At 52.2% G+C, this 18,695-nt stretch overlaps 1 protein-coding gene across 8 annotated transcripts in view; it reads left to right on the top strand.

Annotated features, from left to right (window-relative positions):
- Positions 1-18,695, top strand: part of MINK1 (misshapen like kinase 1) — a 2,066,166-nt gene that overhangs the window by 1,457,556 nt on the left and 589,915 nt on the right. For all 8 annotated transcript variants that reach the window (XM_069644001.1, XM_069644014.1, XM_069644008.1 and 5 more), the window contains one exon: positions 15,728-16,024. In XM_069644001.1, coding sequence (XP_069500102.1) covers positions 15,728-16,024 — 297 coding nt within the window. The remainder of the gene's footprint in view (positions 1-15,727; positions 16,025-18,695) is intronic.

The raw sequence follows: 18,695 nt of genomic DNA, 5'->3' as shown, positions 1-18,695 counted from the left end.
TTAAAGAGACTGATAGAACGCAGGGAAACTAATGCACTTCCCCTAATGTTAAAAGGGTCAGCGGCCATATTGCAGAAAGACTAGACCGTCAAACTGGGACCATATACAGCCATGTTGGGTGTATCTCCATCTTTCTCCAGCATGGGGTCTGGCATGGATTCACATGCTCATGAATATTCCCCGTCGTCAGGCTGGGAATCCTCGGTAAAGAAAAAACCAGTATCAGTTTCGTTTCTGATCTGTCTTTCGTAGTAATAACCAATCACTGGTCTCTGCGTCATACTGACCACAGCCAATGACTGCCCTCTACCTAAGCACCGCCTCTGGCAGCCATCTTCAGATTTTTACCGCACGTTCATGTGTTGGGATCCTCGTGCTTTTGCTCTCGAGCGTTAGTGCTATTTTTTCACGTTTTTTCTCAAAAACTTCGTTTTTTCGGTCAAAAGAGCCTCAAGCTCCACCGACTCTCCATCCGATCAACGGGGACCCGTTTCGGATTCGTCTGCGCCCCTCAAGGGTGAAGATTTCGTCGAGCTACGCTTTTGGAGGACTCCAGAAGTTTCTCAGGCCCAGCCATGGCCAGGAGAAGGGAGGCTCGACGCCCGGAAAGCTGTTCAGGGTCTGCCCTGGATGCCAGCTGCAGAACGTCTTCAAGGAGGACGAACACTCTTTTTGTCTTTACTGCCTACATGAGGACAAGACGCACGTGGAGAAGAACTGTGCATTTTGCGGCAACATGTCGGAGCGGACCATGAAGGACCGCCATCAACGTCTCGCCAACTGGCTAGAAGGGAAGAGCCCGTCCGGCGAGAAGAAGAGGAAGAAATCCGAGCGGTCTTCTAAGACCTTTGAGGACGCCCCGGCGACGGGGGTCCAACATAAGGCCAAGCACCGCGAGTCCGCTGGCACCGGGAGCGCCGAACGGTCGGGCTCTACGGGCGCCAGGCTGGGCGCACCCTCCCCGGCACCATCAACCACGAGCCAACGCTCTGGGTCGGGTAAGAGGAAGGCCGAGCACCCGGCGAAGCTCCTGGAGAGGCCCCGGTCGAGCTCGAAGGCGGAGGGGGAGCGAGGCAGTGTCCCCCCCCTCAGGGATAAGGCGGTGAGCGCACCTAAGGTGGTGAAGGCCTTAATCCATCCGGCCAAGCCCTCTATCGAAACTGTCGCGGCGGCCCTGGCTCAGCCTGTGGAGACTACACCAGTGGTGGCGACCTCGGGGCTCAGAGTCTCCCTGCCACCTCGGAGGGAGTCCTCTTTTGTGCCCATCGATAGGACCCCCGTGAAATCCCCCGTGGGGAAGAAAAAGGGGGGGCAGGGCGTCGTCGTAGATTCGGCCTCAACCTCGGAGGAGGAGCTGGTCGAGGTCTTAAGCCACGGCTTCGGCATGGAAGAAGACCGGCCCGTCTGGGTGGATCCCGACGCAGGTGACGACGACCTTGATCGCCCGTCGGATTCCCCTCTGCCAGCGCCGCGAGACAACTCGGCGGCCATTTTGTTGGCTATACAGTCCTTATGCTCTGAGATAAGGACGAGACTACCGTTGCCGACGGAACCTCTCCCGTCGGGGGACCCAGAACCGGGACCTTCTGGTGTTCCCCCTACCAAGAAAAGAAGGATCCATCCTCCACCTCCTTTTCAGCCGTCGCGCCCCTTCCAGCCCTCCTCCCCGTCCACCCGAGGGGATGATACGGGGACTGACACGGCAGCGACGGGTACGGACGACGAGGTATACGACGAGGATGTACCGTCGTCGCCTCCCACCAGGGCTTCTCCGCCCGACGAGATTGGATCGTTCCACTCAATGATCGCCAGGGCATCCGAGCTTTTCCAACTCTGCCCTGAGGAGAAAAAGAAGGAAGGTTTCCTTTATCAGCGGCGCGAGGCCAAGAGGAAGACGGTCCTCGCGGTGCCTCTATTGGACGACATTTGGGATGAGGGCCTCACCCTCCTCAAGAACCCGTCCACGACGCCAGCTAGAAGAGACCGGTACGAGAAAAAGTACCGGGTCCCGGACACGGCCCCCCTGTGCCTCCGGGCGCAGCCTACCCCGGACTCCGTCGTCTCCGCGGCGGCCAGGAAAAAAGCGGGGGGGGGTGCGGCCTCCACTTCGACTTCCCCACCGGACGGCGAGGGAAAGAAATTGGACGCTATGGGACGCAGAGTCATCTCGTCTGCAGCGACGACGATTAAAGCTGCCAACGCCTTGGCTATCGCGGCCCGATACGACAGGGAGCTCTGGTACAAACTGGCTCCCCTGCTGGACTTCTTGCCGGACGACAAGAGGGCGGAGGCCCTGGAGATCCTGCAGGAAGGTGAGGTGGCTTCGGACCACGCCATTACCGTTGCGACGGACATCGCCGACACTGGGTTCCGCCAGTTAGGCAACGGCGTTTGCCTTAGGCGGCGTGGATGGCTCAAGACTACGGACTTCCGTCAAGACGTTCAGACCAGAGTCCTGGACATGCCCTTCGATGGGAACAACCTGTTTGGGAAAACGGTGGACGATTCCCTTCAGGCCATTAAAGCGGACACCGAGACGGCCCGGGCCCTTGGAGTTCTGCAACAACGACGGACGCCCTTTCGGATCACCGGAGGCAAGGGCGCCTCCAAAGGTTCCGGCGGCGGTTTCTCCTCCTACCGTCAAGCGGCCCGCTCGTCATCTCAGGAGGCCTACAGAGGACGAGGCAAGCCTGGCGGACCCCGCCGTCGTCGCCAAGGACAAGGCGCTAAAGCCTCGTCGAAGCAGGATTGAACCGGCCGGGGGGTCGGGCCCCCACCGAAGCACCCCGGTGGGAGGCCGGCTGGCGAGCTTCGTCAGTGTGTGGGAGTCCATCTCCACCGACCGTTGGGTGCTGGACGCCTTGGCCCGGGGCCACGCGCTCCAGTTTCAAAGAAAGTGTCCGCGCATCCCCCCCGTGGCCAGGAAAGAACTTCACGTCCCTCAACTCCTCCTGGAGGTGAAGGCGATGCTCAAGAAGGGCGCCATCGAACTCGTCCCAAAGAGGCTGCGGGGCTCCGGAGTCTACTCGAGATACTTCCTCGTGAAGAAGAAGACGGGGGGATGGCGCCCCATCCTGGACCTGCGACGTCTGAACAAGTTCATCAAGGCGCAAAAGTTCCGGATGGTCACCCTCCAGCACGTCCTGGGTCAGCTGGAGGAAGGAGACTTCCTGTCGTCGTTGGATTTGGAGGATGCCTACTTCCATATTCCCATCTTGAAGGGGCACCGAAAATTCCTCAGGTTTGTGGTCCAAGGGCGGCATTACCAGTTCAAAGCCCTCCCCTTCGGTCTACGGTCGGCACCCAGGGTGTTCACCAAGTGCCTCGCACCGGTGGCGGCTCAGCTGCGCCGCGAAGGGATCCACGTCTACCCCTACCTGGACGACTGGCTCATCCGAGCCAAGACAAGGGAGCTCGCCGTGGTCCACACGGCAAGGACCGTCCAACTTCTCACGGACCTGGGATTCTCCGTGAACTACGCCAAATCCCACCTGGTACCCGCGCAAGACACTCTGTTTCTGGGAGCGAGGCTCAACACAGTGTCCCTTCGGGCCTCCCCGTCGGAGGAGAGGACCAGGACCATCCTGGGCAAGGTGCAGCGGATGTTGGTGGCCGACGCGGCCAAGGTGAGGTCCATCAAGTCCCTCCTCGGAATGATGTCTTCCTGCATCTACCTCATTCCCATGTGCAGGCTCCGGATGCGCCCGTTGCAGGAGTTCCTGGATGCGCGCTGGATCCAAACGACGGGCAACTTCGAGGAAAGGATCACACTCGACGAGAGTTTCCGACGAGCGATCCGGTGTTGGGGCACCCGCGCGCATATGACGGCGGGCATGGCCTTCCAGACCCCAGCCCACCAGGAGACAGTGACCACGGATGCCTCCCTGGAAGGGTGGGGAGCGCACACCGAAAATCTGCACGCAAGGGGCCTTTGGCTCCCGACGGAGAAATCCTTACATATCAACGTCCTGGAGCTCCGTGCAGTGTTTTGGGCCCTCAGGTCTTTCCTTCCGTCCCTCAAGGGCAAGGTGGTGAGGATCTTCACCGACAACACCACCACCATGTTTACATCAGAAAACAGGGCGGAACCAGGTCCCCAGCACTGTCCAAGAAAGCGCAGGACCTGTGGCATTGGGCAGTCGCCCAAGGGATGTTTCTGGTGCCGTTTCATCTGGCAGGGATAAAAACACCATCGCCGACTCGCTCAGCAGGGAGCTGCGCTCGTGCCACGAGTGGGAACTACGGCAGGATCTGGTGGATCGCCTCTTCCGACGGTGGGGCACACCCCAGATCGACCTGTTCGCGACGGCGACGAACTCCAAGTGCCGGAGGTTCGCCAGCAGGTTCCCCCAGGCGAGGAGCATGGGCGATGCTTTCTCGTTCCCCTGGGAGGGCCTGTTCCTCTACGCGTTCCCTCCTTTGCCACTGCTAATCCGGCTCGTCAACCAGCTCAAGAGGTCACGGTGCAGGATGATCCTCGTCGCACCTGCGTGGCCGAGGCAGATATGGTTCCCGGACCTTCTGGACTTGTCAGCGTCCCCGCCAATCAAGCTGCCGGTGGACGCGGATCTGCTCTCCAGGGAAGGAGGCGCCATCCTCCACCACGACCCGAAATCGCTGAACTTGCAGGCCTGGCTCCTGCAGCGCTAGAGTTTGGAGGATACGACATACCGGCCGAATGCAGAGAGGTTCTTGCAAAGGCCAGGGCATCCTCGACTCTTAAATGCTAAGGACACAAATGGAAGAGGTTCTCTGTCTGGTGCCACGCACAGAAGATTAACCCTCTACGGATTACGGCTCCCCAAGTTCTGCCGTACCTGCTGACGCTGGCCAAAGCTGGACTGGCACACGCGTCCATCAAGATTCATCTTGCTGCGATATCCCGATACACCAGAACCATGGGACGGACGTCCTTGTGGTCTCATCGTCTGGTGAAACAGTTCATGAAGGGACTGTTCAGATCGTTCCCGCCGGTGAAGGCTCCGGCCCCGGCGTGGGAGCTCAACGTGGTGCTGACCAAGCTCATGGGACCTCCGTTCGAGCCTCTGCACTCGGCCCCATTGAAGTTTCTGTCGTGGAAAACAGCGTTTCTTGTGGCCATCACCTCCGCACGACGGGTGGGAGAGATCCAGGCCCTTTCCTGCAAGGCCCCGTACTTGACTTTTCACGACACGAGGGTAGTGCTCAGGACGCACCCCTCCTTCATGCCCAAGGTACCGTCGGACTTCCATCTCAACGAACCCTTGGTGTTGCCTGTGTTCTTTCCGTCGCCTTCGTCGCCGGCTGAGAGGACTTTGCACTCGCTGGATGTGGCTAGAGCGCTGAAGTTCTACGTAGACCGCACAAAGTGTTTTCGGAAGACGTCACAACTCTTTGTGAACTTTGGACCTGTCAATCAGGGGAAGGCTCTCTCGAAGGCTTCCATTTCCAGATGGCTCTCCGGCTGTATCATGTACTGTCATCGGTTGGCAAACCGACCGCTGCCCGGCCGTCCGAGAGCCCATTCCACCAGAGCGATCGCAGCTACCACGGCGTTCCTTTCTGGTGTGCCCCTGCTGGACATATGCAGGGCTGCTACGTGGAGGTCGACGCACACCTTCACGAAGTTCTACTGCATCGATCGGGATTCCAGGGAGGAGTCCAGGGTCGGCCAAGCAGTGCTGCGCAACCTGTTCGCCTGAGGTGAGCCTGGTGAGGAGGTAAGAAGCTTAATGTTGAGTTTGATGTAATGCTTAATGTTGAGCCTTTGCTACCTCCCGTGGTTGTGCATGTGTGTACTGCTATGTATTCTTTATTCATGAGCATGTGAATCCACGCCAGACCCCATGCTGGAGAAGGAACAAGTTACTTACCTGTAACTGTTGTTCTCCAGCATGGGTCTGGCATGGATTCACATGCGAACCCTCCCGCCTACCCCTCTGCGGCTCTTCACTTGGTCATACTGCCACTTCACGTGCTTCCAAATCTGAAGATGGCTGCCAGAGGCGGTGCTTAGGTAGAGGGCAGTCATTGGCTGTGGTCAGTATGACGCAGAGACCAGTGATTGGTTATTACTATGAAAGACAGATCAGAAACGAAACTGATACTGGTTTTTTCTTTACCGAGGATTCCCAGCCTGACGACGGGGAATATTCATGAGCATGTGAATCCATGCCAGACCCATGCTGGAGAACAACAGTTACAGGTAAGTAACTTGTTCCTTGCCAGCACTTCCAAGGGTGATGTATGTCGGCCTCATGTAGCTTCTGTTGTGTTAATGGCTTGTTCAACCACTCGCTCTCCTCCTGTGCTACCCAATACAGTCCGACGTGGTCTAGATACTCCTCTAATGCTGCCGGATACACATTGGTCTTGGGAGAATATAATGCCTTGTAATAATTAACCAGTGCATCCATTATGTCTTCATTAATCTGCAACAGCCTCCCACCTCCAGGACTCTCAGATGGCCTCAGTTGCGTCTAGCTCTTGCCTTTTTGGCAATACATATCCCCGAATTACACATTTAAAGTCCTCCCAGAGAACAGAGTAAGACGTCACTGAACCCTCATTCTCTTGCAAGTAATTAATGATAGGCTCCCAAACCGCCTCCTGAAATACCAGATCGCACAGGCTCTCATTTTTAAAAAACTAAGTCCTAACCCTTGCCATTTCCCTGGAATACTAAATGTTGCGACCACTGGCGCATAATCTGAGAGTGTGTGTGCCAGGGTACTACAGTCAATGACCCAACCTGAACCCCTCTCCGAACCCAGATGTAGCCAAGCCTTGATGCCTAACCATGCACCGACGACCGGCATGTGTACCCATTGTCATGCCTATGACGCTCCCTCCACAAACACATTGTTGTCACTAACCTGTTGCAGTTTGTATATGGCCTTCACTGTCCCCCTACTGTAACCCCTGTTCTATCCCGCGTAGCTTTCATGACACCGTTGAAGTCCTCCACCTACCACACGATACTCTTAGGGTACCTTCTTTAATGAATTCCAGCGTCTCGAGAGAATCGTTGTTAGGGCCGTAATGATTCACAAATGTAATTACCAGCCCTTGTATCAGCCCAGTAAGAACCACCTCCTTGCACCAGAATCCCAGCGTGCCAATTATGGCTATGCGGACCGAGTAGCAAGAGTAAGAGGAGAAAGTTCTATGGCAACCCCATGACCTGGCAAACCAAGTCTCCCCAAAGGTTGCGAGATAAGTCACCTGCAAGAAAGCAATGTCTTCCTGGTGTCTCTGCATATAAAACGGAACCTTTCGCACTTTAGAAGCACTATTCAGACTTTGTACATTCCAGGTTATGCAGCCGACACCCTTGCTAGCCATGCCGGATTAGGAAAAACAGTCCCGGGACCAATGCAGAGTAGAGGTCCAGCCACTCCTGTGAGCCAAATCCCCCTGTGCCCTCCCCTCCCTACTTTGGAAGCCGACATGACATCCTGGACCCATCAGCCTGGCACCCCTACCTTTTCCCCGTACAGTATGGCTCGGACCTCCTGCAGAGGCCGGACGCCTCCCTCCATGTACCCCTGGGCTGCGCCCTATCCACCCCAGTTGCTGTCCCTCCTGAATAGTTGAGACTGGGGATGTGCATGCCGTCAAAACCAACGAACAACAATCAGATAACCAACTTGATCTATCCCTCCCCCACCACCAATCCCAATCTGCCATTTAAGTCTCCTCCCTTCCCAAAGGGAAGCCACCGCCACAGCAGCTATTATCGGCCGCAATGGTAAGCCACCCCCGCTCATTTACAAAACCACCATATAAGATAGGGCCGGTGCTGCTACGGAGGTTTAGTCTGTGTCCTTTGTTGAAGGCCTGTTCTGACCAGATCTGTTCCTTTTTTGCCCTGGCGCCATTGTCCACGGTGTCCAAAAATGCACTCGGCTCCTCAGGAGATTGAAGGAATAGGCCTTTGCCATTGTTATCAACTCATAAACGTGCCTCAAACAGCATGGTGGATTTGAACCCCTTCAAATTGAGCCTCTTCTTCACCTCTATCAAGCTTTCTCTTGATGCCTGCACTCAGTTGGAAAAATCTGGGAAGAGCTGGATCTGATAACCCTTTTACAGGAGGGAGCCCAGCACCCAGCGGCCGCCGCAGTGCCATGGGCCTGTCTTGATAATTGAGAAGCCTGGCGATGATGGGTCTCGGTGGTGCCCCCGGCACCAGTGACATCGACCCGGGATGCAGTGCACCCTTTCAACCACAAACGGCGTTGAGAAGCCAGCTCGCCAAGCACCTCATTCGGCAGCATCTTCACGCGCTGTTCCATGGGACTCTTGTCTGCTGCTTCTGGGACCCTGACAATCCTGAGGTTTTTACGGTGGGATCTGGACTCTAAATCGCCTTGCTTCTCCAGGAGATCTCTGACCGCTTTCTTTAACTGGACAACCTCCCATGATGTTGCATCAGACTCACCATGGACAGGCGCTGGTCTGCCTCGTCCAGACGGTCACTGTGTTTATTCAACCTGACCTGCATGTGGTCGACTTCCCTGGTAAGGGTGTCCAATTTACTGTCTATAGAATTGATGCCGGACTGCAGTTGTGTCAGCATGCCTTTTTGTCTTGCAGCATGTCCGAGGAGGTCTCCACCTGTGATTCCGCTACCTTCTCCATGTCTTGGGAACCCCACAGAGTGGGCTTCTCTTGGGAGGGAGTAGCGTATGGGAGCCTGTTTTGGTTTTTGTCACTCTTCCCCATCTTGCCACACGCTGATGCAGGCTCCTGGGCGGCCCAAAGATAGCGAATTCAGACCTGGACTATTCACACACCTTGCAGCCCACTGCCGCAGCAAGCAGATTCCTCCTGTGATACACAGAGGCCACCGGCTGGTAGCAGCCCCAACTCTGAATTTTCTTGCCCTTGCAGCTCGGGGCTATTAGCACAATCTGCCAATCCAGGATCCCCTACCTATGGGGGACAAAACCTGCCTGGTGGTGTTCCTCTTCCTCAGCCAGTGAGTCTGGGGCAGGCGTTATTTCGGTGCAGAAAGCGCAATCAGTCCAAGTAAAGCATTAAAAGCAGAGACCAGTAGTATACAGCAGGCCCCAGCTGTTACAATGGAAAGCTATGCAACCCTGGTCAGCTCTTTCTTCCACTGGAGGCATCAGCCCCCGCGTCACACCATATACTGCCAGCTCATCTGGATCTTATTTGCACCTCCCGTCGGCCCGCTCCTGTGTGCCGGGCGCCAGCCCTTGTGGTCCCAAAGAGTCCCGGAGTAGGAGCTGGCCCAGAGGACAGAAGAAAAGCAGTCACCAACCGCCAACGACTTTACCTCTGCTATGCCCCTGCACTGGCACCTTAGGAGCCCAGCTGGACACAGCTATGCGTCCCGCGGGTCTGGGCCTCTCATTGACGTTACTGGCAGCCACAGCCCTCTTTTTGTGGCTCTTTGATTTTGGTGCAGGCAGCGCGGATCAAGGATTGAGTGTCTCCTCCACCTCACGGTGCGGCCGCCACCATGCCGCTGAGTCCTCTAATGTCAGCAATGTACGGCTGTCAAGCTCCACTCAGGGCTGTAGTGCGCTTCAGTGATCTGCTGCCTGTTTAAGGGCAGGTGGCTCTCAAACCAGGCTGCCACCGCTATCCCTCTGTCCATGTCACAGTGAGACCGCTGATACAGGCATGGATGCACCTCTCTCCCCAGAGGGCGTGGGTCTGATTCCCTTCAGGCCCCGACGGCCGTTACGTCAGTGTACCACCAATGATGGTTGTGGCAGTGGGGCACTGCAGTTAGAGCACACGGCACCACAACCCCGTCCAGCGCAGCTCCGAATATGCAGTGGCACGGGCTGGCCCCGCAGGTGCCATGTCTTGAGGCCTCCCCTCCGTCCCACGGATGCCTCCAGGCCAGCTGAACCCCGGGTATTAGCACACCATGCGCTCCTGCAGCTCTCAAATCGCTATGCGGGGTGAAATTACCTTGATGCCATAGGATATTAACCAGATTTATTTAGGGTGAGCCGGGAGCTCTGCTCAGAGCGGCCATCTTGGCGTGGCTCTCGAGCGCCCCCGCGCCCTCTAGACTCAGCAGAGCGATGGCAGCTAGCACAGTCGCCAGAAGATTTGCATGGCTTAGAAAGTCGGGATTTGCACCCGACGTTCAGGCTGGCTTGATGGATATGCCTTTTGATGGCTGCCAGCTTTTTTAATCAAAAGCCGATGAAAGCTTAGGAAAGCTACAAGCTTCCAAAGCTGCAACAAAGTCGTCAGGCAAACCAAAACTAAGGGTACTCCCATGGGTGAAGAGGTTGACCCTTTCGTTTTTACTGATCCATCACAAGGGCAAGGGGCCAATATTCACCAGAGGCTGAGGAAGTAAAGCTTCCCTCTCAGCCTCTGCTGCTTTGCCCTCAGCTGCAGCAGCACCTACGAAACCATTCTGAATCCTTTTCCCACAAGACTGTGCTGGGAGGCTAGCTGTCTTTGCATCTGGAGAGTTGGCCCACTGCTACTGCCTCCTGTTTCTGAGAAGGCTCCCTGATATTCCCCTGAGAGGCCCCTCCGTATCAGATCCAGATCTGCTCCTCTTACTGGAAATCTTTACCCTGTTCGTGAAAGTAGCAATAGTTATTGCCTGCAGCAGAGAGGGATCAGGATTGATACTTTCCCTATTTTCTAATCCCAAGAAGGATGGAAGAGAGCACGACCCATCTTGAACTTGAGACGCTTTGTTAGGCTTCCCCACGATGCGGGCAAGTAGCACAGGGAATGAATCCGTCTGGAACTAGTCGCTGATGAATTCTTCCTTTAAATACACCACTCTACTTGATATGAAATAACAAGCAGAACGATCTATTAGTGGAAAGAGGGATAGAGGAACTCCCGACACACACACACTGGCTGCAAGGGAAAAAGCAATACTCAATACAAGAACTGGATACAATGAGAGATAATAATTCAAGTAGACTTAACCAGCTGTCTCTGTGCGTAAAGAGGACCAGGAAGACAGTGCGAGGGACGATGGCAGAACGTTTTCCTGTGACATTAGTAGTATGCAAAAGCTGTAAGCGGAGACAGGGCAAGAGTGAATGCAATGCAACAATCCTAGATTCTAACAAAAAGAATAACGTGGACAATGGCTTACCAGCAGGACAGACTCTTGAAATCCAAGAGGGGAGTCCGATGCAAGACAGCTGTCCCGATGGCATGCAGACGCCTGATGGTGTTCTTCCAGAGTCCCATAATTCTACACAGACGGCATGAGGACTCCCATCCAGGAGCAAGGAACAAGTCTCTAGTCCAATAGCAGTTTGTTATCTGTGCGTGGGTATTGATCCTGAAGTGGTGGAAGGGAAGGGTCGTGAGTAATCCGTTGTTTGGCATGCAGATGGTAGATGCTTGAATGAATGGAAGGCAAGAGACTTATGTTCAATGGGAGCGCTGAAACGTTCAGGGGCGAAGGCGCTAGTGCAACGGCCCGTTAGGGAAGTCAGTAGATAGCTGCTGGCGGTACCGAGGATAAAATCAGAAAGAGGAAGCAGTCCGTTACACAGGCCTGTTCGGTTTGGGTTCAGGCAATACCAGGGACAGAATCGCTAGTGGAAGAAGTCTGCTACACAGGCAGGTTCGGTTTGGGTGCAGGCAATACCACGGACAGAATCGCTGAGCGTATGGAATCCGTGAAGCAGACCGGGCCATTTCAGAAGTGGGGCAGAAAGTACCAAGGCAGTTTCAAAAGCAGTTGGTAGGGCAATCCGGGTCAAAAGGCAAGAACACATGAAATCAAAGAGCAAAATCATGAGCATTGAAGCGTGAACGAGGTAACTTCAATTAGAAGCACCTAAGCTGGAACTAGGCATTCTTTTAACATAGGACACGTCCATGAACGTGTCACGTGAGTCTGTCTAACACCTCCTTCCCGTTCCATAGTGTGTGAGGCTGGGCTTCCAGCATCTCCAAGGCAACTGCCAGCGGGAGTGGAACGGTACATGGAGAATACGCTGAAACAGCGCACCTTTGTTCTTGTGCTTCTGTGTGCATGAGGGAGTTAGCACATGAGAAGACTGTGCGTTCCCCTAGAAACGTGAGTGCATGGATTCTTGACACGCTTGAACAAGTTCCCCAGGAAGCACAATTTCAAGATGGTAACTCTTTTGCAGATCCTTCAGGCCCTTCAACTTCAGGATTGGTTGGTGTAGTTGGACCTTCAGGATGCTTACTTTCATGTGCTCAATCATCAGAAACATAGAAAGGACCTGAGTTTCGTATTTGGTGGTTCTCATTATCAGTTTTGGTTCTGCCATTCGGACTCACCTCTGCCCCGAGGGTCTTCAAGTGTATAGCGGCGGTGGCAGCAAGTCTGAGATAGGGAGGGGATTCACATCTAACCCTAACTGGACGACTGGTTGACCAGGGTCTGTTCTCCCGAATGGCAGAGTCATATCAGTCAGACCTGCTAATTCCTCTTTGAGCCGGGCGTCACACTGAAATTCCAGAAGTCCCACTTGACACCATCACAGATGCTTACATTTATTGGAGTGGTCCTGGGTTCATCCTCTGGAAACGCCTCGGCTCCCGAGATGAGGACTCAGTTTCTCTCGCAGATGGTCCAAACATTTCCGATTGCCCTACATCTTCTGCCCTAATACTTTCTATGGTTGCTCGGCCTCATGACATCCTGCATTTTTCTGGTGCCAGAAGCCCATCTGAGAATGGGATCCCTTCAGTGGGCTCTCAGTCCCCAGTGGTCACAATTCTCTGGCAGAATGACGGATCTACTCTGGGTCCCGAAGAAGGTCGCCCAGTATAACCTGTGATGGGCCTGCCGAGAGAATGAGGGGAGAACCCTTTTGGCAACTATGGCCGGAGACGACAATTGTGACAGATGCCTTCCTTACAGGATGGGGAGCCCTCATGAAAGACCTTTCAATCAGTAGTCACAGGTCTCTGTCGGAGTCCAGACTTCACATCAACCTTTTAGAGCTGAGGAAATAAGACTAGGTCTGATGGCCTTTCTGCCCTCAGTACGGGAGAAAAATGTCCTGATAAGGACAGACAATACGGCGGCCATGTACTTCCTCAACAAGAGATGGGGTGTAGGGTCACTACCTCTGTGCAGAGAGACAATGCACCTCTGCTTTTGGGCACTAAGAGAAGGAATCTCTCTACTGGCAGTTCATCTGGGCAGAGAAGAAAACACAGAGGCGGAGACACTGACCAGGCAGAGCATGAGCTCCCATGAGTGGGAGTTCGCTCAGGGAGTCCTTCTGGAGATCTTCGTCCTTTGGGGAAACCCTCAAGTGGATCTGTTTTCAATTTGTGTCAACAGGAAGTTCGACCTGTTCTGCTCCAGAGAATTTCCTCAAAGAGGAGCTCTAGGGGAGGCGTTTGTGGTGGACTGGGAATTTCCACTTCTGGACGCGGTCCACCAGTCCCCGTCATTCCTCATGCCATCATGAGGTTGAGGAAGCTCAGGGAAATCAATGATCTTCATTGCTCCGGATTGGGCAAGGAGAACATAGTTCCCGGAAGTTCTAGAAATGGCCATCTGCCCTCCCAACACGTCTTCCCCAAAGAGAGGACATGAGAGGGGTCTCCTCCTTCATCCGGAATCAGTACTCTGAATCTCGCGCCAGCTTTCTAAAATGTTAAGATGCAAAGATTGGAACCTTCCGGAAGATATGATGGAGATGTTGCTTTCGGCCAGAAGGCAAGCAACGAAATCTCTGTACTGCTCCTGTTGGAACAAACTTTGGAACCGGTGCAGGGAAAATTATCCTTTCACATGTAATACCTCTACTGTATTATTTGTTTTGGTCCATCTAGCCCACCTATGGCTCCAAGTCTCCACAAGGAAAAAAAGGATACCTGGCAGCGCTTTCTATATTTAAGTGGTCTCCGGATGAACATTTGTCCCTATTGTAATCTACTGTCCCTTTTATTGTACCGGTTTGGGATTTTAATCTAGTATTAAGACATCTAATGGATACGCCTTTCGAGCCTATGCATTCACAGAGTGAATGAGCTGCAGGTTCTTTCTGCCAAACCCCCTTTTACAACCTTCCTTAAAGACAAGTTGGTATTGAGAGTGCATCCATCATTTTTGCCAAAGTTGGTATCTGAATTCCATCTACCACAAAAAAGTGTTATCTACCTTCTATCCACTGCCTCATTCCTCTAAAGAGGAGAGATTTCACTGCTTAGACCAAAGAAGGGCTTTAAGTATTTACCTTTCAACAAAAGCAAAAGTCAGGCAGGTTGGCCAACATTTTATAGGCTTCTCAGGCCCTAAATTGGGGTTAGCTGTCACTAAACTGATTTTTTCACATTGGATAATCTTGTGCATTTCAGAGTGCTATTCTCTAGCTGGTAAGGACTTGCCTAAAGGCTTGAAGGCTTAAGGGCACATTACGCCCAAGGAGTGGCTACTTCTTCGGTGCCTGAAAGAGGTGTACCCGTGCAAGACATCTGTAAAGCGGCTACTTGGTCATATTTACACACTTTCAGTAAATACTCTTGTCTGGACTATGTGTCAGGTCAGGAGGCCAAATTTGGCAAAGCGGTATGCCACAGCATCGATCAATAAAAATTCTCAGCACCCACCTCCTTATACTGACTGCTTTGGGAATGTATTAAAGATGAGGAATATGTGCGAGGACACAATCCATTCTAAGGACAAATTACTTACCCCTGGTAATGTTCTTTCAACTGGATGTTCCTCCCATGCATTCCTCATCACCCTCCCATTGCCCAAGAATTTCTGTGTTTTTCATCTTCCTCTCTTTCAACCCCAGATTCGCCAGTAACATCGGCGGAGCATGGAGAGGAAAAACTAGAATTGAGGCAACGGTTGCCGCACTTGCTACTTATACCAGTGCTGACATCATGGCCGAAGACAGGACAGAGGCCCTCTAGGACCATGACTCGACGCCACATGGTGCCCAGAAATACAAAAACGATTTCCAAAGCAAGCCGAGTATCAAAGAGGAGGATTATGTGGGAAGAACATGCTGTCCAAAGAACATTACCAGGGTTAAGTAATTTATTTTCTTTGATTTGCATTTGGGACACAAAACTAAACAGCGATAGATTTTCTTTTTTTTAAAAAAAACGTTTTTTATCTTGTCTATAATCTTTATCCAGCTACCTGCATTTGCAGTCTCAGCATGCCAGCCAAATGAGCAAGTAAATGTAGGAATGATGAGTCCTCTAACTTGTATGATGAGAACATTTGTGGTTTCTGGCCTTTTAAACAGCAGCCGAAGACAGCAGCTGTGACTTCAGCGTGGTGTGGGGTTCCAGGTGCCATGTGAGCCGTCACTGTTTGTGTGTGCAAGAAAGTTGCTGCACTAGACACTGCTTGCATTTATGCATCTACTATATGTTATAGTAGGTACTGATACCTCCTATGTATTGAATAGAAAGTCACAGGACCTGGTTGACCTTCTGTCAATGGGCAACCAGCGCCATTGTAGAGCACCAGGTGCAAATCAGTGCCTTGTATTAGTGTGGTTAATGCACAACAACTCTGTAACCTTGTATTCTCTGATGAGTTTTTATGGAATAGGGCATAGAGTGGCTGAGTTAACTGTACAAGTAATATTCTGTGTGTGTGTTTACCTTACAGTACCTTCACCCCAAGTGGTTTGCAACCTATATATCTTAAGATCATGTTTCACATCCCATTACTTCTTGGCAGTGTTGTACAAGCACAATCCAGTCATAGAATGGTAAAGAGTTCCTGGTCAGGTCACATCTCACATCCTATTTCCTGCAGGAATACAAGCGAAAGCAGCTGGAGGAGCAGCGTCAGTCTGAGAGGCTGCAAAGGCAACTGCAGCAAGAACATGCATATCTGAAATCCCTCCAGCAGCAGCAGCAACAGCAGCAACAACAACAGCAACAACAACAGCAGCAGCAGCAGCAACAGCAGCAGCAACAGCAGCAGCAACAACAACAGCAGCAACAACAGCAGCAACTGCAAAAACAGCAACACCAGCAGCCTGACAAGAAGCCGCTGTACCACTATAACAGGAATATAAACCCTACAGACAAGCCAGCATGGGCTAGAGAGGTACGGTGTATGAGGCTGCCAATCATGAGTCACTTCCTTGAACCCATCTGGAACTATTTATGGCCATACCTGACAACCCAGAGAATGTGTCACCTATTATTAGGATCTTTGGTTGAGAAGCATCTTATTAATGCTATGTTCTTCTTCAGGTTGTTCTCTTCAGTTGTGTACTCCAGCTTAAAGGTATTTGCTTATAACTGTGCATATGGATACACACACATATTTTTAATTTGTTTTAATTAAACCAACATATTTGCCATGGTTATAGTGGCATTCAAGAGGATTTCACAATTTACAATACCCAGAGGCCTGTGGCAACTAGTTTCAATTATGTTCATAGTGTTTTTCACACAAGGCCCTTGAATCACTCACTGAGTACTCTTCAGGCTTTTAACTGTACAGCTCATGTGTCATCAAACCTATGTCTGAGTGGATTCCACTGTACTCGTATCTTATATATTCAAAAATTGCATTGTTAAAATCCTTCAGGGTTTACAATTCATATGCTCTGTTTCCGAGCAGCGAACTTGCATTGCTCCTGTATGGTACGTTTGCTGATGCTAATGGCTTGACAAAAATGATTTGGAGCTTACACACACACAGTTGTCCTTCAGATACAATGTTTGTTGATTGCGATCATGGTGGAGTCGCTGCACCTCCTGCTAGTCTCATGTGTTGATTTGCATCATAGGCAAAGTCCCTTCACCATGTGTTAATTGTCATCATGGGAAAGTCTCTTCACCGCCTGCTAGTCGCGCCATGTGTTGATTTTTCTTAATGGACTCCACACCTCTCCTGCTAGTCTCGCCATGTGTTGATTGGCATCACGCTGGAGTCCCCACACCATCTGCTAGTCTCGCCATTCATGGTGGAGTCGCTGCACCACCTACTATTCTCACCATGTGTTAATTGCCATCATGGTGGACTTCCCGTTCCTCCTGCTAATCTCACCATCTGTTGATTGCCATCATGGTGGAGTCCACGCACCACCTGCTATTCAATGGATTGCATTCTCCCACAAATTACTCATCTTGACAGATTATCCCGTCGGCATCAGCTATTCAGAAAATGTTGACAGGAGTAGTGTGACTCTTCATCTCCTCGACCTCCTTGTGACTCGACCGCACTACTCCGGATGTGACCTCGGTAATGATTCCTAAGGCATGTACTACGACCACTTGCCTCAGTTCCTTTTTTCCACCCGCTCAGCACACTGGTCAGAACACTGCTTGAAATCTTCAATTTCGGCTGTGTCAGAATGTCGGGCCCAAACATCAGGGTTCAAATGCTGCACAGACTGCAAGTCGAAGATGTCCCTCACAGACCTAGACAATATCTGCCTGTGGTGTCTACGAGTGAAACATGCCAATGAGCAATGCGGTTCGTGTCAGTCAATGAACCCAAAGGCCATAAGGTTACACTCAGCAAAACTAGATCATCCTCGGGTCCAAATACCAAGGAGACTGCTCCTGAGCAGAAAGACTGGGCAAGTAGCTATCATAAAAAAAAATAAAAGGGTTGCACTTGCACAGCGAGTCCCACCACTCTTCCTCCTCAAACTCTCATAAAAAGAAGCGCAGACAAAGGCGCAACTCTGTCTCGTCAGGGTGAAAGTCCTACCCTTCTAATGGGGCTTCTAGGGAAGATTGGGAGGAATATTAAAACCAAATGATGCAGAACATCAAGAAAGGTGTGGTGGGTACGGCCCGGCATCAACAGCGGGTTCGGCAACAACGGCGCCTGGTGCATCCAGCTTGAATGTTGCAAAAATTGTCCCTCCCTCAAAATCAACCTCAAACAAGGCAAAAGTCTCTTTCTGCTGATGACTTCAGCGCAAGAGTTGACAGTCTGCATCGAGGTTGCTCCCTCTACATCCAATCATACACAGGACCAAGGCTATGTGCTGGCGTCCAAGTCAGACTTTTTTGAGTCCATGCAATCAATATTCTACAAGGAAGGGGTCCCCTTTCCTATTGGGCTGGAGCCCTTAGTAGGGCCAGATGTGGACCGACAGCCCGATTTCATGGCTGACCAGGCAGAATTTCTCAAGTTGGCAGAGGGTTGGCATGACGCAAGTGGGCTGGATATGTCCCTGAAGTTGAGATGAATCAGGCGTCCCAATACGGACACCTGAGAGCCCAGTACCACAAGGCAGTTGAGAAAGTAGTATCCAGGTTCTCCAGCATGGGGTCTGGCATGGATTCACATGCTCATGAATATTCTCCGTTGTCAGGCTGAAAATCCTCGGTAAAGAAAAAATCAGTATCAGTTTCGTTTCTGATCTTTCTTTCTCAGTAGTAACCAATCACTGGTCTCTGGGTCATACTGCCCCCAGCCAATGACTGCCCCCTCCCTAAGCCCTGCCTCTGGCAGCCATCTTCAGATTTTTACCGCACACTCAAGTGTTGGGAGTCCTCGTGCTTAGCTCTCGAGCTTTTGCTGCATTTTCATGCTTTTTCAAAGAGAATTTCTCATTTTTCAGTCAAAAAGAGCCTCAAGCTCCACCGTCTCTACATCCGATTAACGGGGATCCGTGTTGGATTTTTCTACGCCCCTCCAGGGTGACGAGTTTGTCAAGTTACGCTTCTTGGAGGATTCCAGAAGTTTCTGCGGCTGTCATGATGCCTACCTCCAAGGAGCCAGGTCCGACCCAGCAACCCCAGAGGCAGGC

This window comes from Ambystoma mexicanum, chromosome 1p, assembly GCF_040938575.1.
Source record: "Ambystoma mexicanum isolate Mex_15411 chromosome 1p, UKY_AmexF1_1, whole genome shotgun sequence".
In the NCBI taxonomy this organism is placed as follows: Eukaryota; Metazoa; Chordata; class Amphibia; order Caudata; family Ambystomatidae; genus Ambystoma; species Ambystoma mexicanum.
This window is presented reverse-complemented; position numbering and strand designations above follow the sequence as displayed.